Source organism: Echiichthys vipera (genome assembly GCF_963691815.1).
Source record: "Echiichthys vipera genome assembly, chromosome: 8".
Taxonomy (NCBI): Eukaryota; Metazoa; Chordata; class Actinopteri; order Perciformes; family Trachinidae; genus Echiichthys; species Echiichthys vipera.
In genome coordinates, this window is record NC_139833.1 from 14,299,698 (window position 1) to 14,312,217 (window position 12,520).

General features: G+C 40.1%; 1 protein-coding gene across 1 annotated transcript in view; it reads right to left on the reverse strand.

Annotated features, from left to right (window-relative positions):
- Positions 1-5,017: 5,017 nt before the first annotated feature.
- adam22 (ADAM metallopeptidase domain 22) overlaps positions 5,018-12,520 on the reverse strand; it is a gene marked incomplete at its 3' end in the record, with an annotated part of 59,624 nt that continues 52,121 nt past the window's right edge. The window contains exons 15-29 of the mRNA XM_083918884.1: positions 11,930-12,029; positions 11,780-11,851; positions 11,366-11,458; positions 10,783-10,863; positions 10,310-10,360; positions 10,156-10,219; positions 9,908-10,013; positions 9,701-9,820; positions 9,268-9,436; positions 8,383-8,494; positions 7,549-7,639; positions 6,901-6,954; positions 5,989-6,189; positions 5,474-5,574; positions 5,018-5,088 (exon numbers count right to left, since the gene is read on the reverse strand). Of these exons, the coding sequence (XP_083775010.1) occupies positions 5,018-5,088; positions 5,474-5,574; positions 5,989-6,189; positions 6,901-6,954; positions 7,549-7,639; positions 8,383-8,494; positions 9,268-9,436; positions 9,701-9,820; positions 9,908-10,013; positions 10,156-10,219; positions 10,310-10,360; positions 10,783-10,863; positions 11,366-11,458; positions 11,780-11,851; positions 11,930-12,029 (1,486 nt within the window). The remainder of the gene's footprint in view (positions 5,089-5,473; positions 5,575-5,988; positions 6,190-6,900; positions 6,955-7,548; positions 7,640-8,382; positions 8,495-9,267; positions 9,437-9,700; positions 9,821-9,907; positions 10,014-10,155; positions 10,220-10,309; positions 10,361-10,782; positions 10,864-11,365; positions 11,459-11,779; positions 11,852-11,929; positions 12,030-12,520) is intronic.

The following is a 12,520-nucleotide window of genomic DNA, read 5'->3' on the forward strand; positions in this document are numbered from 1 at the left end:
AATGTCACTGTTTTGATTCTCTCGGTCGTGTGGTCGTTTAGTGTCTAATTTCAGCTATGTAGCATCTCTGTGGTTGTTTTTTTTTGTCTCTTGTGTGACATTTTATAAGTCAGGGCCCCTGACTTTATGTGCCCCTGGGCCTGTGCCTGGTAGGACCGTACAAAAATCCATCCATGAGACTGATACTGATAGCACTTCGTACTTTAAAAGTACTCCATAATGACCTGCCCTATTTTGTGCAGAATCTCCATAGTATTGAAATTCAGTCTCCATTGGCTAAATTAATGTAATCTGTAATCTGTCTTTGAACGATGTAATGTGCTCCTGATTGATACTTGCCCTGGCGCTCTGCCTGTTGGCTTTCCTCTGGTCATCGGGGAGAGGGGGCATAGGGTACGGGTATCTCCTGCTGGATGCAATAGATCCTGTAGAGGAAGTGGGAGACTTGGCAGGGGATAGCGTCCTGAGGAAAAGAGAAGTGGCATTATTAAAATATTGGCTCTTACGTTCTGTTTGGTTTAGGATTAAGTTGGCCAAAGACACAGATGGGTAAATGAGGAGAGATTCAGGAACTAATGTTGGTTCTGTGACTTTGGGCAAAATCCTCCTTGAGCTGATTCTAATGATTCACCTTCCTACAGAGAGGTTGATCTTAAACGCTCTTACTGCTGTTCACACTAAGTACAAAGACAGATAGATTGTGTAATCTGTTAAAAAACATAAACAAGTGTGAGCATAGCATAGCTTTTAGGGGCAACCTCTGCACATAGTATACACCTCTGAACACGTCAGTACACAGTTCCCAGCAGCGGTATGGGCATAGTCATAGTTTCCTGCAACTCACATTCTTCACCCTGCACACACTGACACACAAACAGGCCAGAATTATGGCAGAAATTCACTTTTAGCCACTGTCAAATGCTGCTGAAGATAACTTCTGTTGTGCTGATGTGAACCGTTCGATCAGTGTGTGTATGTGTGTGTGCGTGTTTAAATGAGGACTTCTGGGAGCAGTGAGTAAGATGAGGCGACTGGGACCGCACACCAAACCGGAGCTGGGTGAGAACAGAGGTCCTGTCCTGTGAAAGAGCCAGAGAAACTGCCCCTGTACGGTAGCTTGTTTACACCAACGCTGTTTGGTGATTGGAAATACCTTGATTGGTCAAAGTAGTGGAGAGAGGGGACGCACCAATGGTTCCTGAAGTATTCTTTCTCACAACAAATTTCCATATTAATGTTTTTTTTTTTTTAAACTTCAACATATCTCGAGAATTTCCCGAAAATATTTCAGTGATTGACAGAAATGTTTTGGCTATGCTTTTCTGATGAATAAAGCTTTTTTTAAGTCAGTGCACCATTTTTGTCCAGGCTGAAATATCCAAACATATTGGATCAATTAAGACTTTTCCTCACAAGGTTTACGTTTGTGTAGGATTGAGTCAGAAGATTATTGGGGGGATTGCCATGATGTGGTACAAACATTCAATTCATGTCCAGCTCAGGATCAATTGCAACAACTTTGGTGAACACATTTTTAATTTGTCCAATACTTTGGTTTATGACCAAATAACTGAACAAATTAAAGACAATCCCATCGACCTAAACCTTGTTTTGCATTTGTCGTATGTTAACATGCTAAACTGAGATGGTAAACCTGGTAAACATCAACAAATTGAAGTGAAATGTCTTCCTGCAGCTCTCCCTTTCCCTTCTTGTCCTGAGAGCTTTGTGTCAATTTAAGTGTTGGAAAAAATCAGCCAGTCAGTTATGTATTGTTGTCCTAACGCTATGTTGTCTTTAGTATTACTTCTGGAACCAGGGCTCCCTGGAGTAACCCTCTACATGTCTCCACAGCTTTGGACCATTTCTGTCCTTCAGTACAACAGGGGGAGGGGCAGGAACGTGCTCCAGGACACAGTGAAGGTCTATAGATTACAGTCATCGACGCCTACATGGAACCAAAGCTTGACTATCCAGGGCGCCCATGAGCTTTCCTTGTTGTTGTCAAAGAAACCTTTAGGCTCGCGATTATCTAAAGACCTTGGACACAATCAGAGTGGTGGCATACAGTTTTGCCACAGCAACACAGTGATGATGTCAGAGCAGCACCCAAAATGTTTGGCTCGGCAGTGACATCACGCTGATGCGAAGGCACGCAAGGTCACTGGGAGCCGACACATAGACACTTACTGACAGGACAACACGCACCATGCAGAGGCAACAAGAGACGGAGGGGGAGAAGCAAAGAAGGGAACAAGGAGAAATTAGGAAGAACATGACTGGATTATAACTGTCAAACTAGCACAGGCAGTAAGAGCAGTGTTGTTTTTGCAGAATGATTTGCTGAAAATAAAAATCTGCAAAGTAAAGTGCAGCTGATCCAAAATAAATGAATGTCGTCACTCAAGCTAAAAGGAAGAATGACATAAAATAGGATATATTATAATGTAAAGCAGGAAAAACAACAATTTTTTATGTCCTTCGATTCTCACATAAAACTAACAACAAGGACTGCATATTTTCACCTGCGTAATATTGAGAAAATTAGGAACATTGTGTCTCAGAAAGATGCAGAAAAACTAGTCCATGCATTTGTTACTTCTGGGCTGGACTACTGCAACTCCTTATTATCAGGCTGCTCCAATAAGTCTGTTAAGAGTCTCCAGTTGGTCCACAATGCTGCAGCTGGAGTACTAACAAAAACAAATCGAAGAGAACATATTTCTCCTGTATTAGCCTCTTTGCACTGGCTACCTGTAAAACCTAGAATAGAATTTAAAATCCTTCTCCTTACCTACAAAGCTCTTATTGGTCAGGCTCAGTCGTATCTTAAAGAGCTCATAGTACCGTATTACCCGACTAGATCACTGCGCTCTGAGAATGCAGGGCTACTTGTCGTTCCTAGAGTCTCCAAAAGTAGTATAGGAGGCAGAGCCTTCAGCTACCAAGCTCCTCTCCTGTGGAGCCAACTCCCAAGTGTTCTTTGGGAAGCAGACACTGTCCCCATACTTAAGAGTAAACTTAAAACTTTTCTTTTTGATAAAGCGTACAGCTAGGGCTTGCGAGCCCTTAGCTATGTTGTTATTTTTAAGATGATTTTGTCAAGACAGATGTCAGCCCTCCATAGAGTTCCTGCCTGTTATAGGGAAGGTTTTCGTTGCCACCGTACTCTACGGGAGAATTGTTGGGTCTATGTAAATCATAAATAAGTCATAGAGTGTGCTCTGTAAAGTGTCCTGAGATAACCTTTGTTATGATTTGGCACTATAAATAAAATTTAATTGAATTTAATTTTAAAATATTCAGCAGAAACCCATTTTAGGAACTCCAAGTCGCAACATGCCAGCTGTCTATAACACTTTCTCTGAGATATTACTTTTAAACATCCAGATCGGAGCTAATTGTTACTTTCCTTGACCAAGCCAAAAACCAAACCAAAAGTGAGGGGGTTTTAGACAAGCGTGTGGGGTACGGAACATTGTCTGAGGATATACCTAAGGTAAGGTCCTTGAGTGTTTTTATTCACATCTTCTACCCATTTAGTTACATCATAAAACTCTTTGAAGCGAGGGGTTAAATACCTGTGGGAGGGGGAAGGGGGTGATGGACACAACACAAGGAGGGGGGAGAAGAGAGAAAAAGAAAGAAGGAAAAGAAATTGAAAAAGGACAGACAAATCTCCAGAAATAAGCAAGTGTGTGTGTGTGTGTGTTTGTGTGTGTGTGTGTGCGTGCATGTGCGTACGTGTGCGTGTGTGTGTGTGTGTGCGTGTGCGTGTGTGTGTGTGTGTTGGAAAGGGATATATTTTAGGGAAGCAGAGCAAAGATATTCTGAACAAACACCAAGATGCACTTGAGAAAAATGGTGAGAAGATGGGAGGACAGACCTTTGTGTGGTTTCAGATGAAAACGGCACCATGGAAATCACAAACAACTGCGTCGTGTGTCACAGGCTCAGTTGTATATCGGTTACAAATCCCATCATTCCATGCAGTTAGCAGTCATGTCTCATGCTTGTAAGGAGAACAGGTGCGCTGTAGACCATTTTATTGCCAAGACCTTCAAACCCACAAACCAAGACGCCAGGCTGGGATGCAGCCAATGCACACTGTTTATTCACAGTTAACAGGCATATATGCAATACTTTATCCGTTCACAGGTAAGTTTAAAAGATGCAAGAGCAGTGAGTTCACACTGCAAGAAACAGCGTGATCTCACAGTCTTGTGACTAGCTTACTCAAGGCAACATACTCTTTATACCTCTCTCTATCTTTGATACGCAACATGAGGAAAGCATTTCCTCCAGAGTTGTGTTTTTGAACAGCTACGCTCCACCTAACCAACCCAATTCTTTATTTTGTTACTGTCAACAAATCTAATGAAAAAACAAAATCAACTATGAATCAATAAAATGATCAATCTATCTATCTATCCATCTATCCATCTATCCATCCATCCATCCATCCATCCATCCATCCATCCATCCATCCATCCATCTATCTATTTATCCATCTATATAATTATCTAGGCTTTATAGTTTAACAGATAATATATTAATTTGTAAATCTACAATAGTTCATAGATTAAGTTTTAATCTAACAAATCTATAACTCTTATTCCATTACTAGGAAACAGCCTGGGTCGTTGTTAACTTCCTGTCGGTTTATGTCATTCACATTCACTGTAACAGGAAATAAACTGGGACACATTTTGGATGTTTCTGTTTATAACTGTGAAATTGTGAAAATATGCCGCATCAAATAATTTCACAGGAAAAACGTGAGGGGGTTCCTGGCGTATTCTTAATCTTGGCTGAAAACAAAATAAAGATAACTCAAGGTTAAGTTTTCAGAGACTATAAAATTGTTTGTTTTGGTCTTTTCATGGTATTTGTTTACATAAAAAAGAAGCACAACGCCAGCTTTATCCTCTAAGAACCCAATAAGTCTATTTTTAGTTGGAGCTTCTCCTTATCTGCACATCCGACCTCACAACATGACAGCTCGCCAGAAGAAAACTTACTCTGTGGAGTTAGAGCGAGCACGGAACTTCTTTCCTTTCAGTTTCTTACGATTACCGCTCAGATTTCCTGGAGAGAAACAGAAACAGAAACTTTAATTTCAAACATATACAATTACAAAAATATTTATTTTGGGGCGATGTTTAATGCAAGTATGAGTTGAACTGCAATGTGTTTGTTTTCCCAAAACTAATTCAGGAAAAAGGCTGCACTTATTTTGGCTCTGGTAAAGGCTTTTTTATCTTAGCTACATTAGTTTAGATATAATTTACTATACTGCTCAACACATGAGGTCATTTATGTTCCTTTTTTACCACACGTCCCGCCCTTTTCTTGCGTTTGTTTTGGGGAATCAAACATTTCAGCCTCTCTTTTTGACCCATGTGAAATTCAGTGCAGCAGAAGGAAAACTGTCTCCTCTTACTGTGTGTTTGAGTGGGCATTTGTGTGCTACCTTGCCATGAGTTGCTCCTTGGTCGCCCGTTTTCACAGATGTCAGAGATGTGTTTGGCATCTGGGATTCTCTCGCTCCATGAGTGGGATAGGCCGTTTGATCTACACAAACACAAACACGGCAGGGACAACATATTGGCTGTAGAACTTCATTCTTCCATGCTTCTAGAAGTCACTTAACGCTTCTGCTCCTGCAGCATTCGTGCAGATGAGGGAAAGGCTGAAGATGAAGACACCATCGCAGCAGAAGGCAACATTATGAGCCATCATACAATATCACGGAAGCTGAATGTGACATGATATGATAAATGTAGAAGTGAGGTATTTTCTGCTCAGTTCAACAGCAAAAATGTTCATGATACTGAAAACATTTTCAACTCCAAAATGATCATAGAAAGAGACGTATAATGAAAGCTATGATAGTCACAAACCTTGACATGAACACAACAGTGGTTTAGAGAACACAACACACGCACAATTGCCAGCAAATGAATGAGTGATGATGAGATGGCACACCTGAAGCCAAACACTGAGATGTTCTGAGAAATGGATGGGATGGAGGGAGTGAAGGACAGGGCGCAAATCTGCAGGTGCGACAGGCAGGCTGACCTCTTCTTGGAGCTGCAGCCTGAGTTTGTGCTGACACCCGGAGGCATGTCGCTGTAAAACGAGTCTGCATCCCCAGGCTTTGTTACATAGTCACCTGGGGGCATTTGTCTGGAAATACAGAAGAATGCATTTAGACATAAAATCACAGTGATTACAGGAATAACCCCCCTCCAGTTATTCTTACAAAGCTATTTATTATAAATCTATAATGTTTACAGCTTATTTTTGTCACTTTGAACTGTATTTTACTTTATTAGTTGAAACCTCAGCCTGTTGTGTGTGTCTTTACATTTTCCTTTGATACTTTCAAAATCTCACCAAAAACATATGTGTATATATATATATATATATATATATATATATATATATATATATATACACATATGTTTTTGGTGAGATTTTGTGAGTGTGTTGCATTTAAATCTGAACCTTGTATTAGTGAAACTGCTACTACAGTAACAGCCGTGCTAATGGTGTAATGAAACCTTTCTTTGATACAGATTCGTATCAATATATATATATAATATATATATATATATTTTTTTTTCCTTCCTACAGCTGATTTGTAATGTAGATTTTTTACTGGGTTGAGGATAATTTAAGAAAAAGAGGTCTTGTTTCAATGGTATACCTTATCTATATATACAGTATATTTATATTATTAACCATCGGACAAAAAATAAAAAACATAGTGGCAAAACGGGTTGTGTACATTTGTGATAAAAACAACACTATTTACATTATTTACAGTACACTAACTCTCAAAACATGCTCAAACACATGTACAATGTAAGATCAACTTAAATGCGGCACACAAACCGGCAGAATCTTCGGTGAACTTCAGACTCAACATAGCATCTTTGCCTGTAGCTCCTGTGAAGAGAAATATAAATCCTCAGTCCAACAATAATATAACTTGTTAAATGTAAAAAGTCCTTCTGTTGATAACTGGCTTAAAGAACTGTCTGCATGTCTTGTCCTTGAAAAATTACCATACACAATAAAAAAATCAACCAAATCTTACATTCTTGATCTTGGAGATGTTTTAGAAACTTGAAGGTGAAATATACAGTGTGTTTTGTGAATTGTCTAATTCAACAAGTCTGAAAATCAATAAATACTGTTAATAAAAAAATTGTTCAATGTATTGCATGATATAATGTAGCGATTACCAGCCCTGTTGACCTCTCAAAAGTAATAAAGCAATATTTACAATGCTTATGACCCCTTATTTTTCTTTTCTTGCTTAGTTTGAATTCTTTCTAGAAGCCCTTAAGGTCTAAGATTATTGTGTAATTCACAAGAGAAAAGGATAAGGCAAACAAAATTGAGTGTAGCAATAATTAATTATATGCTTTTTTCTTTCCTATCCTTGTCAATCATCTAACAAGTAACGACCCAGCGAACCTCGCGTGTTGGAAACGACTGATATAAAGCGTCACACATGCAGGCTGCAAGGACACTCACTTGTAACACCAGGCTGTAGCAGCCAGTACGAGGGCGAGGACAAGGATAGAGCCTGTGATTGCCCCGATGATGATGTTGGTACTGGTGATACCTGAGACAGAGGGTGAGAGGAAAGTGGGGAGTTAATTGAATGTGTGTCTCTCGTTTCCTGAATCATGTGGACACAAGGGGATACACATACCACAAAACACTGCAGCGGAACACAAAAACACAGTACACTTAGCAGGAAAAGTGTAAAAGGAGAACAAGGAGGACGTAAAACTGAGAACAACTCAAATGTAGTCACCCTTCAGCATAACTCTGAGGGGAACTTACATGTGTAGTCAGTTCCCATTGAGGATAACATTACAAACGGTCTGTTTTTGAACTGAATAATGGTCAGAATAAGCCGACCGAGGTGAAGCTGAAGTTTGGGTGAGAGAGGAAGACGACCAGGAAATGACATCAAAGACAGGACAAATACAATGAAAAGGAACGCAAATCTGACCTCAAGTCACTCCGTCAAAGACATCAGCCTGTCGACAAAGAATGAGTGTGAAAATAATGACAAACAAAAAGAATGACATGCATGGTTCAGTGAATACAAATGCAGCTGGTTTTAATGAGCAGACATGAAGCCCGACACAGAAGCTATAAGACAGAAAAAAAAAGCTTAATAATATTTGTGAATGGGATCGGTGAAGAAGGGGAGTTTAACAGAGGAACTAAAAAAGATGAAGTGGGGTGGAAAGAGTTGAGAGAAGAAGAATGGATGGAGAAAAAGGTGCAGAAAGTGTGAGATGAAGAGAGGTGTGGATAAAGGCAACAAATAGGGAGAGAGTTAACACCTCTCACCTGAAACTGCAGCAGTGGGTCCGACCACAAGATAGCTGAGAGGAGACGTGGAGTTACAGTCCTCTCCTGCCCAGCCCAGGTAACACACACACTTCAGCTCACTACTGCACACCTGCAGCATGAAATTAAAGAAAAAAATGATTTGGTTCTGTCCCTTAACTGCGAGGTGTCTTGGACACTGAACCCCAGCAGCACTGAATAACAAAGATTAGCCCATAATCAGCTTTGAATTAAATAAAATAAATAATAGCCAAAGTTTATGCTTATATCCCCAAACAAGCAAATTAAAACACATGATCAGGTCAATTCCCTTTGTTATTAAAATAAATTAGCAATTCAAATGGCTGCAAATGTGAAATTAAAAAAAGTGCCACACATCCGGTCGACAAATAATGTGCCACTGTTCAATATTATTAATCGTCTATGATACACATTATGATTCCAGTTAGTAAAAATATGTTTGTAATGTCTTTTTGTGGGGTACACTTTAGGGTGTTTGACCTTAAAGCAACACAGTGCCATAATGGACGGAATGAAAAAAAAAGTTTTGGTTTAAAATTTGAATAAAACGTATTACAACACTCATGGAAACTATTAAATTGCCACACTAGTTTAAAGTTGATGTCAACTGAAATTGAAAAACATTAAAAGTGAATGATTTTCACCAGTTTTGTTTGTTTGAACGGACAATAACATACCATTGTAGAGCAGCCTTGAGATACAGTATGTTTTTCATACAACTCAATTAAGCAACAGTATAAACCGTTTGGCGCTTGTTATTATTCTGGATAATAAAGTATGACCAACTTATATTCACCTGTGTGTGTGTGTGTGTGTGTGTGTGTGTGTGTGTGTGTGTGTGTGTGTGTGTGTGTGTGTGTGTACCCCGTGTCCAGAGCAGACAATCTTGTCGGTGGTCCCGGGGCAGGTGCTGAAGTTGAACTGTTGGATGGGGAGACATTTGTGATTGAAACAGATGCGGTCTGTCCCGCAGGCTGTGCCATCCTCGACATATCCCAGATCAGTGTCTCCGTCGATCATCACGTGAGCTCCGCTGAACAAAAAAAAACAAGCATGAGTCACTCAAACAGAACTTAACAGAGAGAATATGTGTTGAATTCAAATAAATGTTGGAATAAAGGCCTTTTCTCAACTTTGCACATTCATTTTAACAGCTGGAAATATTGAACCAAAGAACAAAACTAATCCAGAGATAAACCTCACCAACAGTCTTTTTTTGGTGTTTTTTTTTTTTTTTTTGCTGTTGGTTTGGGTTTTTTTTGTATTTTAGGAAGTGTTTTTCCTCCATGATGTGTACCTGCAGTCAAGAGAAGCACTGTGGCGGGCTACTGAGAAAGAGGTGAGCCCTCCCTGCAGCTCTCCCAGTCGCGGGGAGGGTGAGATGTTGGAGCACAGCAGGTAGCCACAATGAACATCCCTGAAACACAAAGAGGAACCAAACAATCATTGAGAGTAAAATAAAATGATTACAGAACTGCTTAAGACAGTCACAGAAAGGACTCACTGTTTGTTACACTGGATCCAGGTGTCCTTGTCCTTCCCACAGTTTCCCTTCTCTGTCCCTTCGATGTTTAACTTCTCGTAACAGAACTTGTCGCCTGCTGTTGCCTCTGAGGGAGACGCAACGCGATGAACATTAGGATTCACAGTTTTAGGGGGTTTAACCGGCCAAATGTGTTTTAAGAGATGTATGTACTCTTTTGCAGATTTGTCAACACGGAATCGATGAGCACATAGGATTATTCCACTTACTCTCTCCCCAAATGTACTTGCACTGTCTGTCTTTGGTTTTGCACCTTCCATTGAAGCAGCGACCCTGTAGAGTGACATATAGAGGTGTCAAAAAAATTACCTGTGCAGAGGTAAAGACTTAATTGTAATTGTGTGAAGTATCTCAATATCTTACCTGGTCCTTTTCACATGTGTAGCCGTCCATCTTGTGCACATTTGGTGGACACTGGTAAAACAAAACAAAGAAAACCTCAGCGATACTGTGATGCACTGTACAAGCTTCATTTTAGCGCCTGTCTCTTCCTCCTAAAAAAGCCTATTCTGCTCCGATTGGTCAGCGTTTCCGCATCAACACTGTCATTGCAGCTGGGGAATGACTGTAACAGCACTGTGGCATCACTTTCTACCTATCTATAGTATAGTTGTAACATCACAACCCTGCAGAAGTCCTGACGGCTCGGCACAGCTTCTGAATACGGGCTGTGTGCATTTCTCCGTGGATTGAGCATTTTGATACTTTAACAGTATTTATATAGCACCTCGACTTGCTTCATAATAAAAAAAAAAGAGCCTTTCTTTTTACAATATGGGACTTTTAGGTTTCTAGCTCTGGTTGCAGAAAACTGTGTGAGGGAAGCTCATGCTCACCTGGCTGGAGTTGCCTGTGCAGTTTTCAGGGATGTCGCAGTCGTTCACTGCATCTCTGCACACAACTCCCATGAACTCCATCTGTAGCAGCAAACCAAAGAGATGAAACAGACTGAGTTTTTATCATTAGGCTTTGTGTCAGAGGAACAGTTGGTGGCTCCAGGTACCCTCTCTCTTTACTCTTCACATCCCAAACTACCATTAGTCCATCATCAAAGTCTGTGTACCTATCCAGAACTCTTCAACATTTATTTATTTCAGAGAGTTAAAAGGCTGCCATGCCATCTCACTAGCAGTTGGGTGGAAAGAAAGATCAAAGACGACATTTGTGGTTTAGTATAGTCAAGGGAAACGTGGCTGAAATGTATTATTTTTTTCATTTGCTACAGTCGGTCTCAGATTTTACAGTAGCATCTCTAAATTAGAATACATCCAAGTGGAAATAGTCCCTTGAAGACCAAAAAGGGGATACTCTTTCTGGATTCCTCCTTCAGCTTTGTGCCATGAGTAGTTAGTACCTCTGTTTTACCCAATCCAACACCCCAGCAGAGGATGAAAGGTGCATCTGCGTCATGTTCTGTACCTGGCAGCTCTTGCAGCAGAGTCCGTTGCTACACTTGGAGCCTTGGGTCAGGGTGCACTTGTCACAGCAGGCCTCCCCCTCTTTGGCACACTCCTAAAAGACAAACAGAAACTGCTCTCATTTGTTTTCTTTTGAGTTATTTTTGCAACATATTAGCTCATCTAACTATATAATCTATTTAAACAAAGGTCTTTGGACAAACTCTAGAACTAACATCACTGTGTATGCAGCACCTGGATTTCTCCAAACACATTATTTCATTACTTCATGAGCTTCCTTTTAGTCTGACACAGCAGGTGGTTTTGTTGTTGGTTCATTAGCCCACCACTTAGACATTGGATGATTATCAAGTTAACCCTTTATGAAAGTACACCTCTATATTAGCAACCAATCATCTACAGCACTGGAGCTTACCGCTGGGCTGCCACAGTCACACTCCTCTCCTGGCTCCACAATGCCATTTCCACACACCGAGGGGTCCAACAGCTGTGGGGGGAAAAGGGCAGAATTAATATTATTATTACTAAGAAGACACATGTTTATGTGTGTGTGAGTGTGACATACCTTCAGAGGTTTGTTGAACAGACAGGCTCCCCCACCGCTGTTTAGAAAGTTATGGTACTCCTCCACGTTGCAGTCAGAGAACCTCTTGGGCAGGTAGAAACTGTTTAACACAACCACAGCATATTATGCCATTACCGTGGACACAGTACAGACAGCATCTTCAAATAATACTGTGAGAGACGGGTGCTTGTTCCACAAAAAAAAAATTACAGGAAAAAAATAGTGTTTATACCCACACCAATTGACATACTGCACATTTAGTTTCAACGCAACAGACAATACCATAGCAGGTGTGTCTTATTTAATAAAATTTGTATTTCTTACACCATACCATGAATATTTCAGGTTTTACCACAGGTTTACCATACTCACAGTTCTGAGGAGATCCTTACTACAACATGGAGGTAGATATACAATAGAGCTAAGATTGTGAGGATCATATGGAGATGCATTAATGATTGTTTTTGCCTAGAAATTAATTTGAATATTGTGGATGATTTGATTTACAAACACAGTTATTGCATTATTATGTGAAACTAAAAAGATCACATCAATATTCAACAATTTTTCACCAGATTTTCAGAACAGATT